Genomic DNA, 21547 nt, shown 5'->3' on the forward strand with positions numbered 1-21547 from the left:
GTACAAACACTCTTGCTTTGTTTCATTGAATAATACAATTGCAGAGTTGGAAGGGATGCTGAGTATCATCTAGTTCTAACCAACTCCCTGCAATGTAGGTATCTCAACTAAAGCATGCAGCTGGCCCATATGGGGATTGAACTCACAACCTCGGCATTATCAACACCACACTCTAACCAACTGTACTGTCTTGGATCTTACCTGTTTAGTGTTGCAAGATACTTGCTCTGATCCAGAAATGAGATAGTACAAGTTACGGTACCCTTTTTATCTATTCCAAATGTCCTTTCGTACAGAAAATGAGGGCAATTGTTTCTGTTATAGTACCTAAGCAGAGATAAAGCTCTTGCTTTATTTTGCGTACATTGGGTGGAATGCAACATTGCACTCTTCTAGTCACTCTCTCTTTGCAAGTGTTACATATTGGCAGCTGGAACAGCCCCCTTCCTTGCTGTGTGCTGGTCGGGTTTCTCCTGACCTCTCCAGAGTCAGTCTTGGGGAGGACAGATATCCTGTTGCGAAAATCCTTAGAGGGTTACTGCTCATTGGGCTAGTCAGGTGAATCCAACTGGGCCTACAGCAGAGACAAAGGGGCATATTTTTTCTTGCTTGCTTTGGGGGTGGGGGGAGGCGTTCTTGTGATTGCCTAGTTTCCACACCTTGAAGTCATAAGCTTAACTTAAAAAAACACAAATTGAGATTCTTAGGCCTGCTGCATTTTATGGCCCATTTCTAATCATATAGTTGGGTGTGACAGATAAAACAAACATAGCAATACCAATTCTGAAGTATGGATTCATGGTGGAAAAGGTACAGTGGCACCTCTACTTACGAATGACTCTACTTACGAATTTTTCTACTTACGAAGGGGGGGGGAAGGAAAAAATGGTGGCACGCTTACAAAATTTTGGACATCCGAACGCCTGCCCTGCGCTCACTGCCACCGGTGGATCGAGCCCTCGCCGCTGCTGCGAGGCTGGCCTTCTGCCCCGTGGGGTGATGGGAGTTGCAGTCCTGGTTACGTCGGAGGCCGAGCCATGGCACCCGCGGCCGGCCGTGTGGGACTTGGGCTCGCACGGACACAGTGCAGGCGGCAGCGATGCGGAGCCTCTCCCGGCGGGGCCAGCAGTACCGCGCAGGCGCCTAGGCTGGGGAGGCGTTGAGGGTGGAGGGCGCTTCCTCCGCATGGCGGCTCTGGCTGCGCTCCGAGCGAAGAAGCCAAGGGCAGGAGAGGAGGCCTCGCGGTGGCGACAAGTACCCAATCCTGCGAGGCTGGCAGAAGGCCAGCCTCGCAGCAGCGGCGAGGGCTCGATCCAGCGGTGGCAGTGAGCGCAGGGCAGCGAGGGAGGTGAGGCTCCAGAACGAATTAATCCGTTCCCAATGCATTCGTATGGGAAACCATGTTTCGACTTACAAACAAATATTTCTACATACGAATGTGCATCCAGAATGGATTAAATTTGTAAGTAGAGCTTCCACTGTGTGGGGTTCTTGCCATCACTAGTTCCCTCTCCAAGCCTGGATTGATGGAAGACCTTGTTCTTTGGGGCAGTGGGCTGCCAACCTTTTTGTCCTTCTGATTACTACTACCCACACCACAATGTGTTCTGACTATAATAAAATGCTAGAAAGTCTCATTTTAGGAATAGGAGGGAAGTAGCTTTCTGAGAAGGGACACGGGTGGCGTGGGTTAAACCACAGAGCCTAGGGCTTGCCAATCAGAAGGTTGGTGGTTCAAATCCCCGCGGCGGGGTGAGCTCCCGTTGCTCGGTCCCTGCTCCTGCCACCCTAGCAGTTCAAAAGCATGTCAAAGTGCAAGTAGATAAATAGGTACCGCTCCAGTGGGAAGGTTTCTGTGCGCTGCTCTGGTTTGCCAGAAGTGGCTTAGTCACGCTGGCTCCCTCGGCGAATAAAGTGAGATAAGCGCCACAACCCCAGAGTTGTCCGCTACTGGACCTACGGTAATGGTCAGGGTTACCTTTACCTTTCTGAGATGAGGAAACCCTTTGTGATGTCTGTGGGCACCATGTTGGCATCCCTTGCTTAGACACTAAATACCAAGTTACGGTATTCCTATTTCACAACCATGGCTGTGTTCCACATTGGTGTAAAGGTGGTGGCAGCTTAGCTTTACCTTCAACATACACAGTGTTTGAATGTGGCATGTAGGCAGAGATACTGCCTTCATGTGGTCATTGAATGTGGCAAGCTGGTACTGGCCCTGTAATCCCCTCATGTAATTTCAATGTGAGGGAATTTGTCTGTACCCCCAAACTGATTTGAATAATAGCTTGGCACACATGTCTGCGGGGACAGATTCTCACATTAGTTAATCAAGTACTCTGATCTGTTCAGCAAAATGTATTATTTTGTCCCAGCCTATAACACAGGTTTCAGGATGCTCCTATTGCAATACATAAAATACAGATCCAGGTGGTTTCACTGTACAGCTAAGCTCTCCCAGTTTTTATTGAAATTTACAACATAATGATTTTTTAATTAAAAAAAAATACATTAGAGCCCCCTATTCATTTTTACAATGCAAGCTGCTTCTCAAATGCCTCTACTTTGTGATGCAGTGCAAATAATATAATCCAAGTTTCTCAGCCCATTACGTTTGGCTGTCTTGAGCTTTAAAATCCTGGGTCCCAAGAGATCGTCTGCTTAATTTCCTTTTCATTGAAACACACAATTTCATCTCCCACTTGAAATGCTATGTTCTTGTCCAAACTGAGCCCACAATCCATGCCAGTCTTGACTACAGGGACATCATCTTTATGGTGCTTCATTGACGATAGGTATCCTAGGTAAAATAGACATACATAAAGCAAGAACTCCAAATTGTGCAACATTTATTACAAGGTGAGAAATGTTTAGAGCGCAGAGATTGCTCCAATCCAGACCATGTCTTAAGTCATAGCACTCCAGAGCACACTACTCAGAATTGTAGAGTTTGAAGGGCTCCTGAGGGTAATCTACTCCAACCCCCTTCAATGTAGGAATCTCAAGTAAAGCATCCAGTGTTCTCATGGTTGCCACATGCAGGACTTAACCAACAAATGCTTGGGTAAATGTTTTCAAATTCCTCCTGAAAGTCAAGTGTGTTGGAGACACACACCTCACATGAGATTATATGAACACACCTGCAATAATTCAACACAGTCATGCGGAAGAGAATCAGTAACTGATTCCACCTGGAGCTCTGCTACCCACAAAAAATTCTACATAGCATATTGGGAAAGTGTCTGTGACTAACATGACTGAGGAGGATCAAATTTTATTTTTGTATAAAGAGGTGCTTAAATATTGGTTCCTTATTCAGTCTATTTGCTATTTTTTAAAGTAAGAATTTAACCTAGGGGAGGGGCAGAAAGTAGGCTTACGAAATCCAGGGATGCTTGGTGGTTCCTCGTAAAATTGTGGAAACTGGGCAGTAGAACTGACTGCTTAGGAAATCAACCGCTACTCACCTGTCCAAATAACTTCTTGATTACGAATTAATTTAAATTTCATCTTTCTGTCCAGCTGCCCCTTTTGTACTCTGCAGCCAGCTACCGGAAGTGTATTTTTTCCAACTGTGACATCAAAGATTGCTAAAACAACAGCTTCTCCTAAGGAAAACAAAAAAGCATGAGAAGTGTAAAAGTGCCATTTAGGCAGTCTCTGCTCATTAAAAAGAATATGAACATTAATTCCAACCAAAATACAAAAGCTAAGGTGACCTGTTTCCAGTACTAAAAAAACCCAGTTCCAGGCTTACCAAGTTAGATAAAAGTTGGATTTTGTGCATTTAAATGACGTAACTGAACAAGTCTGCAATATTTCCCTTCTTGTTTTGTAGTACTCTGCAGCTTTAGACTGTTTTACATCATTCAACAAAGTTTTACTTAGACTCAATGAAACAAACATGATTGGTAGAGCCACTGAACGCAGGTCTTTTCTGAATAATAATAATAATTATTATTATTATATTATATACCCCACCCACCTGGCTGGGTTTCCCCAGCCACTCTGGGCAGCTTACAACAAAATATTAAAATACAGTAGTCCATCCTAAACCGGGCTGCCTTCAGATGTCTTCTAAAAGTCTGGTAGTTAGTCTCTTTGACATCTGGTGGGAGGGCGTTCCACAGGGTGGGTGCCACTACCGAGAAGGCCTTCTGCCTGGTTCCCTGTAACATGGCTTCTCACAGTGAGGGAACCGCCAGAAGGCCCTCGCGCTGGACCTGTGTTCGGGTAGAATGATGGGGGTGGAGACGCTCCTTCAGGTATACTGGAGTAAAAGTTGAAGCCCAGCCCTTTCCCCCCTAGTCATGAGCTACAGAAGATCTGTTCAAACTGCACCTCACTAAGTGCTGTAAGATTGCAGCAAGCATTACGAGCAAAGTTTCAAGCACTGTATACCTGAAGGAGTGTCTCCAACCCCATCGTCCAGCCTAGCTGGACTCATTGTCCAGTTCCAAGGGCTTTCTAGCAGTTCCCTCATTGTGAGAAGTGAAGCTACAGGGAACCAGGCAGAGGGCCTTCTTGGTAGTGGTGCCCGCCCTGTGGAACACCCTCCCAGCAGATATCAAGGAAATTAACTGTATCTGACTTTTAGAAGGCATCTGAAGGCAGCCCTGTACAGGGAAATGTTTAATGTTTGATGTTTTACTGTGCTTAATATTTTCAGTTTGTTGGAAGCTGCCCAGAGTGGCTGGGGCAACCCAGTCAGACAGGTGCCATATAAATGAATCATTATCATGATTATTATTATCTTGGCTGCCACAAGTCCTAGAAATTTGCATTAAAAAAGAAAAATAGATCCCTAGGAATTGGAATTTCTGCAGCCGGTTGCGGCACTGCACATTTCTGCAGAGAATCCTGTCTCTGGTTTGTCACTATACCATGAGTATCAGTACAGTACTTTTAGAAATACCTATGCTGAAACTGAAGGAAATCAGCCCTGATTTCTGAAGGAAATCAGCCCTGAGTGCTCACTGGAAGGACAGATCGTGAAGCTGAGGCTCCAATACTTTGGCCACCTCATGAGAAGAGAAGACTCCCTGGAAAAGACCCTGATGTTGGGGAAGATGGAGGGCACAAGGAGAAGGGGACGAGAGGACGAGATGGTTGGACAGTGTTCTCGAAGCTACGAACATGAGTTTGACCAAACTGCGGGAGGCAGTGCAAGACAGGAGTTCCTGGCGTGCTCTGGTCCATGGGGTCACAAAGAGTCGGACACAACTAAACGACAACAACATGCTGATACTTCTGGTGTATCATCATGCCAAAGGTCCATGTAAATCCAGCCTCCTGTTCCCCACAGTGGCCAAACAGTTGCTTTTGGGAAGCCAACCACCAGGGCACCTGGGCCAGGAGTGCTTACCATCCCCACCACCCCTATTTCCACCATCTCAAATTCAGAAGTATACCCAACACATGCTCCTCTAGAGAACAGGGCAGGGTGCTGCTCAGCTCCGCTTGTAAATCTTCAACAAACCGGTAGATGATTTTGTGCATTTTCAACTTTATTCCCTTCTTGGCAGCCAGCTGCTGAATAGGTTTATTTGCGTTCACATTGAACCCGTATACAACACCTGACAATGCAACAAAGAGGGTAAGTGTAAAATTGCTATTTTTCTTCTTCTTTCTAATGGCTCAAATTAAGCATACTTTAAAAGTTCCAGAGTTGCTCTGTTTACCAAACATTAAGGGCAGGGCTGAGTATATTCATGAAGAGAAAATTCAAAACATCTGCAGCATGGTAACATTCTGCACCAAGGAATGCTAAATTCTGAAACCCAACTGAATTGCACCCATTTGCATGCACCTGCTTATTTTGCATAATTTATTCCACATCTGCAAGAAAGAGATGGGGAAGAGACGCCTCGGGAACTGAAAATCCTACCCTACTCATCTCTGACTTCCATGATTCCACCCACACCCACACACCTCAAGCCTATCTTTGCAGCCATGTGGGAGAGAGATCTCCTTTATAATAAAGATGAGTTTCTTGTGATGTTAAATTTTGTGCCCCGAATTCCCACAGTCGTGCAGAAAAGCCATTTATTTCACTTATAAAAATTTGCAAGTGGCCTTTCGTCCCACAAAGGGCCTCAAGGTGACTTACATGAAAAGCGTTACGTGAAGACTCTAATCTTGCATGCAAAGCACTCAGAAATCAGGATGGTGCATGTAGCAACTATCCCTAAGCCAGGAGAGTTAATGTGCAGCTCCAATAGTTGGCATCAAAGGTGCCATCTGGCCACAGTCTTCACAGGTAACACAATGTGTCGAGGGGATGAGATCCGCCTTCCTGACTTGCCTTGCAACATGGGTGAGAAAGTGCGTCCCATTCTGCTGCATGGAAACCCTGCCTGCAAGTCACTGCAGCACACCTTCTGCGCACTTTTAAGGCCTGTTACTGAGCTGCTGACTGCTTGCAAAGCAAAGTGCTCTGGCTCTTTAGCCATCTAAGACACATGACTCTGTGTCGCTTTCTTCAATGGCCACCCTTTACCTTTAAATGTTTCTGCGAGGTTTATGTCATTTTCGCTAATATCCCCAATTCCACAGTGGACCACGTCTAGTTCACACTCCTCGTCGGCATCGTAGGTGTCCAGGATGTTCAAGATGGCTTCCACTGAACCATCAACATCACCTGGGCGGAGCAAAAGTCCCGGTTAGTTTAAATGCGAGTGGCACACACAAAACAGAGAATAGCACAACTAATTACTGTACAATCCATGAGGAACTTAAGTCTCGTGCAATTAAATGAGCAGGAGCTGAGCAATGATTAGAGCTTTGATTAAATTCTCGGGAATTTTGCCTCATTTCTGAAATTAACAATCCCCCCCCCCTCCGGACTTTCCAACAGTTTGATTAAAATGCTGTGGGGTTGCTTGGAATTCAGTAAAAGAAGAGTCTACAGGTACAGCACTAACAGTCATGACTGCTAGTATTTGTATTGTATTTGCATTATAAATGCATTTCACAAAGAATTAATAGTATGGGGAAAGGAGGTGGCAGTTGGCAAGCTAATCTTTGACCCAGAACCATGAGGGTGTCTGGAGGAGGAGTTTGTGAGGACAGGCAAGCTATAGACTAGTAACTTATGCACTGCTGTGAAGGAGTTTTAAAAACAAAAAGGACTAAACCCTCTCTTGGGCTGGAGAGAAACACATTGTAGTCATTTATACGTGAATATGTAATACTTTCTGTTCAACTGCTGCCAACCTGACAAATCTCAACTTATCTTCAGGTCTTGTGTAGGGCGCCTATTTTATCATAAATGGCTAACACTGACAGGTGCCATTTTCAATGCCAGTTAAGCCACACCGGTGTGTCAGTTAAGTAGCATGAGGAAGGACCACAGTTCAAGCATTAAAGCATTTGCTTTCCATGCAGGAGGAGGACCTACGTCCACTGCCCAACACCTCCAGGTAAGACTGTGGGAGCTCTGTCTGCAATCCTGGAAAGTCGCTACCAATCAGTGCAGATAATACTGAGCTAGGCAGACCAATGGTCTGTCTTGATATAAGGTAGCTTCCTATGTACCATGTGTGCCCTCTTGTGGGCCTTGCTTTCTCAAGGCTTCAAATTGTGCTATTCAATACCGGTATTATATGAGGAAGTGCCCCCTGCCCAGCCCACTGCCTCAGTGTTGGGGAATAATAATAATAATAATAATAATAATAATAATAATAATAATAATAATATAGCAGCTCTTGGGAGCAGGACAAACCCAACTGAGTAAAGAGGACTCCACCTTTGATGATGATGTGCAGCACATTTTTGTCACTCTCTGCTTTTTCTTTCGGTCGCATAACCAGGAGATGCTTTTTGCTCTTGTACACCGCTGCCCTTCTCTGCCTCCAGGACATGTTTTCCAAGCCCTCTCTATCCTTCTTGTAGGCATCCCTGTGCTCCTTCTGCTTCGCCTCGATGACCTCTAGGTCCTTCTTCGCTTTCTCTTGTTGTTCGGCGTAGGTTCTCCACTCAACAACTTCACGAGCCCTTTGCTTGGCAGAAGAACAGAAGAACTGCCTCACTGATCTAGCACAATGGCTGGGATCCCAAGATCCGGGGGAGGGGGGGATTTGCCACCAACTCCCACCTCCATCTGCAGCCCTCACCCAATAGGCCAAGGGTTCCCCACCCACCGGCAATGTATTTTTGGAGGGCACCGAGAGCTACCGTGTTTCCCCTTTTTTAAGACACCGTCTTATAACTTTTTTCCCTCAAAAAAACACAGGGTGGCTTACTTTCAGTGGGATGTCTTATTTTTATTGCATCAGTATGGTACGGTACAGCAATCTACATTTATTCAATTAAAATTAAGTCATCTTCTTCTGGAGCATACAACAATCAACATTTATTCAATTATAGTTAAGTCGTCTTCTTCTGGAACATCATCATAACACTCCAAACCCGGAATTCCATCCTTCATTTCTTGCAATTCCAGTTCCTTTAGAACCATTGGCCCCAATCTTTCATGTTGAGCGATAGAGCTCTCAGTAAATGAGCACCTCTTATCCAGGTAACCTGCTCGGAGTGCATTGGCAACAACACTGTCAGTGATTTTATCCCATGAATTCTTCACCCAATTCACGACCTCTTGCAGGTTAGGTTTCACAAAGTTTCCACGCTGATTTCTTGTCATTCTATTTTCAATGTAGTCGTTGATTTCCATACGCAAATGGTCTTTGAATGGCTTGTTTATTGCAATATCAAGAGTCTGCAGATAGGCAGTCATTCCTGCAGGAATCATTATTTGATCTATTCTTCTCTCTGCAAGGAACTTCTTCATGTCTTTAGCGCGGTGAGTGCTGGCTGAATCCCAGACTAGCAGACCTCTTTGACCACCTCGCGTAACAAGTGGCAGCATTAAATCAAGCCACCTCCTTATAACTGCTTGTGTGCACCAGGCTTTTTCGGATTCCAGAACATAAATGCCAGAAACACGTTCAATCTTATCTTTCTTGCCCTTAGCGATGATAACAGGTGTGGCTTTCTTTCCATCCAGACGAATTGCCAAAATACAGGTAACTCGAGAACTTTCATGACCAGTGGAGGGAACGTAGATTGAGGAGGCACCCCTCTGTTCAATTGTTGTTTGGGCTCCTTGGCCCATAAACACTGCAGTTTCATCCATAGCAATCATGTTGCAAAGTTGGTATTTAGAAAAGTCGATGCCATCAACAAAGGACTTGAATGCAAGTGCTCGCTTAACAACTTCAGCATCTTCCAACCTAAACAGTGTTGTTGATTTTCTGAGAGACAGTTCATATCGCTGAAGGAAGCCATCCAGCCAGTGTTGTGATGCTTTGAATTCAGGGGATACTTCAAATTGTGATGCCATTGCTAGGGCAAATGCTTGAATATCAGCCCTGCGCACAACCAAAGCCTTTGCTCTCCTTTCAGCGATCCACTCACTGATCATGTCTTCCAGCTCAGGAACTGAAGGTTGCCGACCTGCACCACACTTACGCTTCTTAGCATTTCCTATGACCACCTGTAGACTGAGGTTATCGTATTCTGCCCGCCATTTTTGGACCATTCGGATATCCAAATTCTTCTCCTTGCAGAAAGCTGTAAGATTCTTGCCCTGGGAGTCCTCCACAATTCCTTTCTTGTACTCAACTGTATAGCTCCTTCTTTTTGCAGCCATATTGTCTGGGGGTTGTTTCTGGCTGGTTATGGGGGGATAGAGAAAAATGTTAAATGGCTGCTTTTAGGTGTCCAGAAATGGCTAAAAAGATTAAATTTTGGCACCTCAGGACAGGGGACTCAAGAGCATATTGCAATTTTAAGTTTGGCACAATTAAAGTGGATTAAAGAGCTGAGTTGTCCTAGTGCAACAAAACCACTTTGTTGTTTTTATTGGAACTTTGTGTTGTTTGGAAACTTGAAATCCACTGAGAACTGTGGGATGAACAAATTGTCAATGGAAAAACCTGCAAACACCCTCCACAAGCAAGTTGGAATGAATGCTTGCTCAATGAAGTCTGGATGATAAAGACTAAAAGCTTTGAGTTTGAATGCCAACAAACAGGTCATATGGAAAAGCCCTTGGTTGTTTTTTAAAATAAATGGAAGAGGGAGGGGAGGAGAGAAGCTTCCCTGTCCTCCTCCATAAAGATCTGTTTCCTTGGCAGATTTTTAAGGAATCACCCCTCCTTCAGCCACAAACACCAGTGGCTGGGCAGGGATAAGCAGGAGGAAATCTGCCTTCAGGCAAAGCTGCCTTGATAAACGCAAGGAGGGAGAGGGAAAAAAACTTCCCTGTCCTCCATAAGGATCGTTTCCTCGGCAGATTTTTAAGGAATCACCCCTCCTTCAGCCACAAACACCAGTGGCTGGGCAGGGATAAGCAGGAGGAAATCTGCCTTCAGGCAAAGCTGCCTTGATAAACGCAAGGAGGGAGAGGGAAAAAAACTTCCCTGTCCTCCATAAGGATCGTTTCCTCAGCAGATTTTTAAGGAATCACCCCTCCTTCAGCCACAAACACCAGTGGCTGGGCAGGGATAAGCAGGAGGAAATCTGCCTTGAGGCAAAGCTGCCTTGATAAACGCAAGGAGGGAGAGGGAAAAAACTTCCCTGTCCTCCATAAAGATCGTTTCCTCGGCAGATTTTTAAAGAATCACCCCTCCTTCAGCCACAAATCAGCTGGGCAAGGAGGAGCAGGAGCAAAGCGATCCTTGGGGCAATGCTACCTTAAAAAAACGGGAGGAGGGAAAGAAGGAGAGAAGCTTCAAAAGCGCCAAGTTCTCAACAGGGGTTCCTTACAGTTTTTATCTCCTGTATTTATCTCTTTGCACGGGACAGTGCTTCTCGCTCCTTCAGTCGTCTTTGTCGGCAAGTTTCCTCTGAGTCCCGGTGGCGGCAGGGCTCGGGCAAGAGGAGTCTTTTTTTTCCCCCACCTCTCGCTCTCTGGCTCCCTGCACGCTAGAAGCAGGCTGCAGAACTCCGGCAAGAGGCGCCTTTTTCTCCCGCGCCTCTCGCTGGTTTGCTGCTCCCGGCAGGAACAGGAAGTGGCGTCTTTTTTTTCGCGCCTCTCCCTTTTGTTCTCCCCGCGAGTCAGGAGCAGGCGGGGCAGAACTCCGGCAAGAGGCGTCTCCCCCCCCCCCACGCCTCTACCGGTAGCTGCTTTGCTGGCGATGGGGACAATGGCGGCACTATGGCTTACTTTCAGGGTACGTCTTATTTCTCCTACTTCTAAAAAAACCCTGCTATGTCTTACTTTCTGACTACGTCTTAAAAAAGGGGAAACACGGTACAGATGGAAAGGGGGGGGGAGCCCATTCCATCAACTGTGTTCGGTACCTGGAAGGGAAGTTAGTAGCCAAACCTACATCTGCAGCACTGACCAGCCAGATGTTAACAGCTCAAACTAGGATGGAGTCAGCCACTGAAGCTGGTACTCAAATATATGTTGCCTCCAAACACAGCTGTTCTGTTTAAATTATCTTAGGTTTTTTTTAAAAAAAAACCCTCTATTTTTTGCCTTACACTTTTTTTATTATTACTTTATTTTATTTTTTTATTCAATTTGTATACCACCCTACACTCATAGATCTCAGGGTGGTTTGCAAAATATAACCACAATATAAAAAACACAAGATACGTAATAAAAATGAGAACAACAAACCAAAAATCTACCACCACCCCCATAACACATTAAAAAGGGCATCGGATGTCTATCAGCCCAAGGCCTGGTTGAAGAGGAATGTTTCCGCCTGGTGCCTAGAGGTGTATAATGAAGGTGCCAGGCAAACCTCCCTGGGGAGAGCATTCTGTAAGTGGGGAGCAACTGCAGAAAAGGCTCATTCTCATGTTATAACCCTCCACACCTTTCGTGCGGGAGGCACACGAAGAAGGGCCGCAGAGGATGATCTCAGGGCCTGGAGAGGTTCACATGAGGAGAGGCGGCCAATGAGGTATTATGCTCCAGGGGTGGAGAGAAGGTGGGGGCGGGGCGCAGGCGGGGCAGCCGGCATGGCGCCCTCGGTATCGCGCTGCCCGGGGCAGAGCCCCCCCCCATCTCCCCTCCCTTCCTACACCCCTGATTCTGGTGGCTTGAGGAAGATCTGAGCAAGTGCTGCTTAGTGCACAGATTGTGGGGCCCACTGGGGCCCACAGATTGTGGGGCCCACTGCACCCTACTGTCTGAGGTAATGGAGTGGAAGGAAGCGGGACGCAAACAGCTTGCAAACAGCTTCCGTTCCAGCAGTGTAAATAGCTTCTTGTACTGCCACAGCCGAAGCCGTGTTCATTAATTCTGCTCCTTCTCTCTAGTACAGGGATGGGGACCCAATGTGGCCATCCTGATATTGTTGGGCTCCAACTCCCTTCAGCCTCAGAAAGATGGGAGTTGCAGCCCAACTGCATGGATAAGGCGGCAGGTTCTCTGTCCCTGCTCTGGTAGCTTGTCCCTGCTGCTTTCCCTGTAGAGGCCTGGAGCCCAGGGTAAATGTGTCCTCGTTGCCCAGTGAGAGGACCCACCTTGGGGGCCCCAGGCTTAAATGCTGAATGGGAAATCTGTGGTACCTCAGACTCTACTTCAAGGATTTCCTCTCCAGCTGAAGGAACCTCCTTCCATCCCACGATCTCCACTGGCATGCTTGGAGGGGCAACTTCCATGGCCTTGCCGTTCTCGTCAAACATCATTCGCACTTTGGCCCAGCTTTTCCCTGCAACCAGAATACAGCCCTTTCTCAGAGTGCCTCTCTGGATGATGGCAGTGGTCACTGGACTAGAGGGGAGAAGGAGGGAAGATTGCATTTGATTTAGTACAACCAATTTTACGCTACTAATTTTATTTGCATTTTTTATATAGTTAGCCGTCTTGAGGCGGGTTATAGCATATATGGATTGTAGTAAACAGATTTGCAAGTGCATATGCTTTCTGTTTACTTTGATATGTTTTATTACACTTGAGCCCAGCCCTTCCAAATAGCTCAGGACAGTGTACCTAGATACCCCACTCCTTAAGTCAGGGATGGGGAATCAGTGGCCCTATAGATGTCGTTGGGCTTCAATTCCCCTCAGCTCCAACCAACAATCAGGCATGATGGGAAATGTAGTCCTGCAGTATCTGGAGGGCCACTGGTTCGCTAATATCACCAACCCCACAGTTCCTTACCCCTGTTAGGTGAATTATGCTGGAGATAAGGACCAGTCCCAAGTTCGCCCACTACATTCCCAGTGGCTCTCCTGTGGCTTCTCAGAAGCACAGAAAGAGATAGATCGGTTTCACACTGGGTTCAATAGCCTAACCTAGTATTGCAATAACAGAAGCCACTTTGCTTCTAAATAACAGGAAATGGAAATGCAACAGGAAATGGAATTTGAACATCTGGAACTGGACATGAATTAAAGGATATATAACGAGGGGGAAATTATGGAATATTTTTCCAACATGTGATCACAGTAGAGAGATTTTAACATGGACGTGGATGGAAAAATATGGAGGACTGGTGGTGGCAATTAATGGAGATAAAGTTAACATTGAAGAAAAAAAGCATGGTTGACATTTACCAATAATAATAATAATAATGACTCATATGACTAGTGATTCTGTCAAGGAATGAAGGGGCGTATGCCTGTGGCTCACCCTTTTCCTTTATCTGTGCGAGACTCTATGATGGTGCCTTCCACGGGGCCCGTAGGGTCTGCCTTCAGTTCCAACATCTCCGCAAGAGCCACGGTTGCCTCTGCTAAAGCCATCAAGTTGTCACCCTACACCAAACAAAGATGGTTCAGAAAAGAGCTGAGTCGCTCGGGATCAAGGAAATGACACATCAGTCTGCGTGTTACCTTACGACAGCAGATGAATAGCTCTAAAATCTGGATTACTGCATAGAAGGCGGGGCATGCTTATGGCTGCCAAGCAGAGGTTGATTTAAACCCCTCTGCATGGAGACTGTCATTGTGTGTCCAGGAACATGCATCAGCATCAGGGAATTTTTTTTCGGGTTGTGGGTTTTTTTAAAAATCATTTGCAATGGCATGAGGAAAAGACATCCAATCTGTATGGTCCGTCATATAGCAGCTTTGTTGCTGCCTCTGCTCTTTAAGGAGGCAATACTATGGTCCCTGGGAGGACACCCAGGGCTATAGGATAAACAGAGAGAGGCCAGATGTTGAATTCTACCTCCCTGCTGCTACCGAAACTTTAGTCACCCTGGCCCTACCAATGGATGCTGCAAAGAGTCAAAAAGAGGGTGCTTTGAGGGAGCACCAGGAAACAGCTTGAATCTGATAGATCCAAAAGCCCAGGAGATGGTGTAAATCACTCGTTTGTATTACCCTCCAAAACAGGGTTTCTAAGAACCCACAAAATGGACCTGCCTTCTGCCCTGCTGGTAAAAACACAGCAGGGCTTAGCTGCATACGGCAGCGAAATCATCTTTGGGTCCCACCCATTTTAGGATTGCAGATTTAGTTGTTCATTCAACCTCGAAAATTAACATTTGCCCCAACTCATTCTCTCCCAGATCGATCTATGAAACGTCCTAGCGTCAATCTAATGATCTGTAGATCTTTACCCACAGACACACAAGAATGACACAAGCATTTTTATTTTTATTTTGCACCATGAAAAACACTACAAATGACCTTCCAGAATTAGCTGGAACTAGCTTATGGGAAAAGGAAGCATGCTTCGGGAAATAACACACTTCCAAAAATGAAGCCCACCTATGACCCGCGGTTAGCACCGTGGCGACAGGTTAAAATTACCTTCAGTGCTGAAACAGGGATGGCCTGCACATCTCCCCCATATTCTTCGCAAACCACATTGTGAGCCAGAAGCTCTTTCTTCACTCTATCCGGGTCGGCTTCAGGTTTGTCGCATTTATTAATGGCAACGATCACTGGAACTGCGAGAGAAAAGGAAACTGGGGAGAAGGCCAAAGTCCAAACAGCGAAGCATGGGAAGCAGCGAACCAAAGACGTTTCCCCAAAACTACAGTTCAATCGAGGGAAAGGATATTTATTTGTGAAGCTGTTTTGATCCCACCCTATCAGAATGAGCAGCTCATAAGCATCTGATCTAAGGGCCTTGGGGAAAAGTGAAGGCTTTCCGTGATTATATGGGGTATTTGACCAATGGCACTTATCTCTCCCTTCCTCCCACCCGCTTTAAAGAAAAGCGCTGTACCTTGGGCATTTTTAGCGTGTTGAATAGATTCCACAGTCTGCTTCATTACACCATCTTCTGCAGCGACCACCAATATGACAATATCTGTGACATGTGTACCTCTCGCCCTCATGGCTGAAAATGCAGCATGGCCAGGAGTATCCAGAAATGTTATTTTTTCTCCAGAAGGCAAATGCACTGCAAAACAAACAAACAAAACCCAAACCCCAACAACAATCAAATCTATACAGCAGTATTGTAAAAATTATAAATGCGGGTCAAAAATCTATGCCCCACAGAGCTCCATGGTTCTTGTTCCCCACCCAAAAATGATTACACGATTGCAGACGGTTCAAATTTCTTTTGAACATGGATTCTGTTAAGGTAGCAGGAGTTCCTCACAAAGCCAAACTCCAATTTCTACTCGGGGAATCTGCTAAACATATATTTACTCTGCTGCAGTCCCAAGCTCCACTGTATGCCTTCATGATCAATATTATTTCATTGGAAGTAAGCCCCTTATTCTTGAAGCTGGTCTTCATTTCCATGCTGTACAGCAGAGTAGTGTCAGCAACTCAACCTTTAGATCTGGAACTGTTTTCTGACACCAAAACACCTTAGGAAATAAGATTGTGTTGAGATCCCAAGGAAGCCTGGGGGGCTGTAATTTGTTCAAGGGTGCTGAGGGGAGACCCTTAACAGCTATGACCATTAAAGTGGTCCAAGGGTTCTTTAAATGTATGGTGTGGATGGGACAATCCGAGGAAAAGCCAGCGTAATTATCAGTGCATGTTAAAATGACTCAGATAAATCATACCAAGAAAGGCACCGATATGCTGGGTGATGCCTCCTACTTCCATTGCTGCCACCTGAGTTTTCCGCAGTGTGTCAAGCAACGTGGTTTTCCCGTGGTCGACGTGGCCCAGGATAGTAACAACTGGAGGCCTTGGAGTTAATGAAGCAGGATCTGCAGGAGGCCTGCAATGAACAGAAACACACAAGGCTTGCAAATGAAGTAAACCCTCCTTGTGTTTCTGCTTAACGTTTTTCCCTTAACAGATCCCTTAAAATGCCTGAGCAGCAATGATCTCAGCATGCGATCCTCACCAATGAGTCACAGCCCAATGCCAGAAGCCTCCCAAGATGTGGGGTTTTTTTCCTTCAGGAAAAGGAGGAAGCATGGATATACGAAACGGGGTGCTCTCTTCACAGCAAAGGGGTTTACTTCAGTCAGCGCTTCTTTGTTTATTGAGTTATAGAAACTAAAAGATCTCAGAAAAGTTTATTTCAAAGACTACTGACCAAATGAGATTTCCATAATGGCTAAAATGGTTTTTATTTGGACTCGTAGAGAGAAGCACGGGAATCTTTTTCCAACGTATTTCTTAGCAATAAAAATGTCAGTGTGGCGCAAGCAAATTTTTATTCTGAAAGTGCGGCTCAGAAAAAAAAAGGTTGAGAACCACTGGGCTGGAGGATAAGCAAAGAAAAGGGGGTGCGGACAGAGAGAAAACAAAATTGCCTCAATATTCATTAAGGCTTTGATTATTTAATTTCTATACTGCTTAACATATTGAAAATATCTCTAAGCGGTGTAAAAATAACTGAAGCGACAACAGACAACTTAAAACAAAATATTATGAAAATGCAGTTAGATATAATTTGTACATTCATACAAAGTTATTAATATATTTAACTCAATATCAATTCATTTTTTTCTGACACACCCTCCCTCTCAGCCTCTGGGCTCTCACCCAGGGTCCAAACAAACAATCAGCTCATCCACAAAAGTCTCACAATGAGAAGAGTTCCTGGGAATTGTGGACATCACCTTAGTCTCTCACTCTAGACTTCCTTTCATGGGCAGGTCCAAGGTGAATGGTACATTCTAAGAATTCCCACAGCTATGTTCCATTCAGCTGCAGGAGCTTCTGTTCACATATTAAGAGTTGCTTCATATAATGGGTTTTGTTCACTGAAGAACCCCTTCCATGAGTACAGCTCTCCTTCCATGAACGAAAACTCCTTTGACTCATAATAATAATAATTTTATTATTTATACCCTGCCCACCTGACTGGTTTCCTCCAATCTGGGTGGTATCCAGCACACACAAAAACCTAAGCGAAAAGGTAGGATCCAAGCTTATGAATGAATATCAAAGACTATAGACATCAAACGTGAGCCGGAATAGCAAAAGAGCAATGGAAAACAGGGCCTGCATAAACCTAGCAACCAAAATAAATTAACCCAAGCTATTACCTCTTTACGGCATCTTTGTTTTCTTTGATTTTGTCTTCTTTTAACTTGGCCCATTTGTGTTTCATGCCGGATTTTTTAACGATGTCCTTGATCAACACCTCATCCAGGACTGAGTCGGGTTCTAGCATGTCTAAATCAATTCTCGTGTTTAGCAAGGCTTCATATATATGATCTGAATACAGAAATGGAAAGCTGCATTGGTCAATGCACCCACCTAAGGAAGAACCTGCTTGATGAAGCAGCTCTAAGAAGAGCCTGCTACCGTGTTTCTCATATTATAAGACATGTCTTATATTTATTTTTTCCTCAAAAAAACACACTATGGCTTATTTTCAAGGGGTGTCTTATTTTTTTCCTTCTCCTCCTGCCGCGGCTGGCATTGCTGCTGCGCCTATCACTATGTCTTATTTTCGGGGTATGTCTTATATTCCTTGAATGCTTAGAAATCCTGCTATGGCTTATTTTATGGGTATGTCTTAAAATATGAGAAACAGGGTAGATCAGGCCAGTGGCACATCTGGTGCAGCATCCTGTTCTCACAGTAGCCAACCAGATGCCTATGGGAAGCCCAAAAGCAGGACCTGAGAACGACTGCACTCCTTCCCACTTGTGATTCTGATCAACTGCCAATCGGACGCATACTGTCTCCAACAATGGAAGTACAACAAAGCAACTTGGGACTACTTGGAACCTAGCTGGATAAGGTCTTTGTCACACAGGGACTTGCAGGCACCACCCCAGCAGCCGCTGAATTTAAACCTGTATTTCAGTGCTATTATTTATCACTACCACCTTGGGAAAATATATTTCACATGTTGGGGGGGATCTAAATGAAACAAGCTAAAGAACTACAACAAAGGGTTTCCCATTCTCCTCTTCCAACCCCCTACCGCAAAAAAAAACAAAAAAAAAACCCACCCCATCCAACTGGGACCAATTCTATGGCAAATTCATTTAATTCAAACCTTTCTCAGATGAAAGCAGCTCAAGCACATCGGAAGCAGATGGCTGAGGAATGCTCTGGAGGATGAAAGACCTCCTTTATGGCACTGGAAAAGCAGGAAATCTTGAAACAATTAAAATGGGCTAATGAGTGACATAAGCTCCGCTGTAGGACTCCCAAGTCAGCAGATACCAGGCCCACATTCTCCTGTCTTGTCAGCAAAGGAAACTGCAATATACTGAGTTAGACTATTGGTCCATCTATCTCAGGGTCTCTTCAGGGTTTCAGGCAGAAGACACTGCCAGCGCTATCTGGAGAGGCTGTGAACTCAACCTGCATGCATGCAAGGCAGATGCTATACTGAGCTTCACTAAAACGGGATCCAAGTGGGAGCAGCTGAGAATGAATTCTGATGATGGTGCCCTTTGCAAAGTCAGAGGAACAGTCTCACCTATGTCTTTATGCATGGCTTTTGCAAGGTCTTCCACGGTCATCCTGGACATTATCTCAACCTCCTGCTTCTCTGGTTTTGGTTGTACAGATGGCTTTTTCTCCTTGGCTGATTTCTTTCTCTGCAAGAGAGTTCAAGGAGTGCACGTGGAATGGATGGAAGGGGACGAAGTTTCAAGCAAAGCTGTAAAATCTTAAAATGGAAGGCCTGCTTTGCTTATACGGCAGCTGGACACACACAGCTATATAAGAAAGATCCACAGGCACTCAGCTCCAGTGAACTAAGTGTGGATGCACTTTGAGAGAGGAACAATTAAACCTTATGTTGTGCCGTATTACCATTTTTCATCTTGTTTTCAATGGTTTCCACTTCTAGGTTTGTCATTTAAAGATGGGCTGGGCAAAAAGCACACTTGAATTTGTTCAGAACAGATCAAACACTTTTACTCAACATTTCTTTTGCATTAACCATAGTTTTTGTTTCTCTACAAAATCCACTGAAGATTCCTCTACAAAACAGCACCGGCTTTCATTCCACAGGCACACACAACAGGAGTTATTGGAAGCAAGAATAAAGTAGCTGTTAATTACCTCCTTGGTTGTTAAAAGCCTGAATTGTGAGTTGGTGTCTGGCTGCCAGAGCAGGGGGTGCAGCTGAACTGGGCACATGGGGTAGGCAGATGACAAGACAGGCTTCCACTGTGTTCGTTGTACTTTCCCATAAGCCAAGGAGTGCAGCTGCCGGCAAGCACGATGCAACTGGCCCAAGTTCTCCAGCATCAGCATCACCCTCCAGTTCATTTCTTCTCTGAAGGAAAGGATAGAACGAGTCACCTTTCAAGGTATATGGATTAGAAGCCACAAATGGGAACAAAAAGCGGCACCAGTTGCAAAGGAGGAACAGGAATGCTGTGTCTTCCATGCTGTGTGGAAGAGGAAATGTCAGCAGGAAATGTTTTGGGGGGTGGGGAGCTTAACCCAGAACAAACATAGTTTGTCTCTAAGGTGATACTGAACAATTTTTTAATTTATTTTGACATGCTTTCTGTAATTCACTATTCTACATAACTATTGAAAACCACAGAGGCTCCCATTCTCCTTTGTTCCTAGCACCCTAATCAGAAAATAATAACAGGTTGTCATGTCCGGACCCCAAGAAAGAAATCTGGCAATGTTATGAATCAAAAGGAGGAATCTCCCCAGATGTGGACTGTGCTGCAGTGATGGAAGAAAGATGAGAAGATTGTCCACAGACAGCTTTTCCAGATCATGTGGCCAGCACAACTAAACCGCTTCTGCACAACGGGACACCATGACAAGTGCCAGAGTGCACAGAAACGCCGTTTACCTTCCCGCCACAGCAGTACCTATTTATCTACAGTGCTTTCAGGAGCTGGGACTGGGCAACAGGAGCTCACCCCATTGTGGGGATTCGAACCGCCAACCTTCTGATTGGCAAGCCCAAGAGGCTCAGTGGTTTAGACCACAGCTGCCTCTAACTGTGGAGGTAGAGCATAACCATCATGACCAGTAGCCATTGGCTCTTTCCTCCATGAGTCTGCCTAATCCTTTTTTTAAGGCCATCACTGCCTCCTGGGTAAGCAAGTTCCATAGTTTGACTATGCGCTGCATATCCTCTGCTAATTGTTTCATTGCTTGGTTTGTGTCCCACCTTCCACTGCAAGGAGCCGAGGGCTACCGCAAATGATTCTTCCTCTCCCGCATTTTACCTACACAATAACATTGCATGGTAGTTTGGACTAGGCTGGGAAACAAGTGTCAGGACCAAGCTCAGCTTCATGCCTAAGAGGAGATTTGAACCGCCGGACTCCCAAAGTCCTAGTTCCATATGTCTGCTTTTAATCCCCCCCCTTTTGCTTTTAACTTATTTTTAACTTTTCTTGATGTTATTCTCTGGTTTTTTTGTTTCTATATCATTGCAAACTGCTGTGTGTGTATATGTGTGTGTATGTAAACATATATATATGTAGCAGCTACAAAGATATAGAATTTTTTTTATGAACATGAGTACTTGCTACCAAAAAGCATGTATGAGGATATGCAGATCTTATTTATACAGAATCTGCAAGCTTGCCTCGAGTCAAGCAAAAAAAAGAGGGTATGAAAGAATGCAATAACAATAACAATAGTAGAAGACAGGAAACAGAGTGACACAGACACTCAAAGGGAGCTAGGGGTATAAACAACAACAACAACAACAATGCCCGTGGCCTTTGTGACATAATCTCTATGGCAAATGGGCCACTATCGGGAGGACGGGCACCGCTCTTCCTTATATGGAGAGAAAACAGGGCGGGTGAGGGAACAGCCAATCCTGCTCCAAGGCTCCAGTTCATCCATTCAAATCAGGAGGAGATGACAAGCCCCGCCCACATTCTCATTGCTTCCCTCCTGCTTTGCCACGACCCTGCCTCAAGGTGGCGCTCGCGCTCCTCGGCCGCCTTTTAAAAGAAAAAACAAAACAAAAACCATCCACCCCTCGCGCATGCGCAATACAACTGCCGCGTCTCGAGACAGGGCCGTTAGGAAAGCCGCTGCCGCCTCCGCTTCTCGTGCTGGTATTTCCCGCCGTCATCGCCACCCCCACCGAGCACCCACCCGGGTGCGTGTGCTTCTGTAGCTACCTGTTCTCCGGAAGAAGTCTGCCCTCTCCCTCTTCCTCAGCGGGGAGCCGAAGGACCCAGCGCAACCCTTTTTAAAAGAAGAGGAAAGGTGTTCTTCATGCCGAGTTCTTCACTGAGCATGCGCC

The 21547-nt window shown here is 45.4% G+C and overlaps 1 protein-coding gene across 1 annotated transcript; it reads right to left on the reverse strand.

The window, feature by feature from the left end:
• Positions 1-2445: 2445 nt before the first annotated feature.
• Positions 2446-21545, reverse strand: MTIF2 (mitochondrial translational initiation factor 2). Its single transcript, XM_035110953.2, has 14 exons — positions 21423-21545; positions 19369-19585; positions 18779-18899; positions 17385-17556; positions 15942-16102; positions 15146-15322; positions 14725-14864; positions 13598-13722; positions 12532-12736; positions 7751-8003; positions 6503-6643; positions 5415-5579; positions 3471-3611; positions 2446-2803 (listed from the first exon to the last, which is right to left on the reverse strand). Exons 2-14 carry the CDS (start codon positions 19576-19578, stop codon positions 2634-2636), a joined length of 2181 nt encoding a protein of 726 aa, XP_034966844.2. The 5' UTR covers positions 19579-19585; positions 21423-21545; the 3' UTR covers positions 2446-2633.
• Positions 21546-21547: the final 2 nt, after the last annotated feature.

The sequence above is a fragment of the Zootoca vivipara genome, chromosome 3 (genome assembly GCF_963506605.1).
Source record: "Zootoca vivipara chromosome 3, rZooViv1.1, whole genome shotgun sequence".
Taxonomy (NCBI): domain Eukaryota; kingdom Metazoa; phylum Chordata; class Lepidosauria; order Squamata; family Lacertidae; genus Zootoca; species Zootoca vivipara.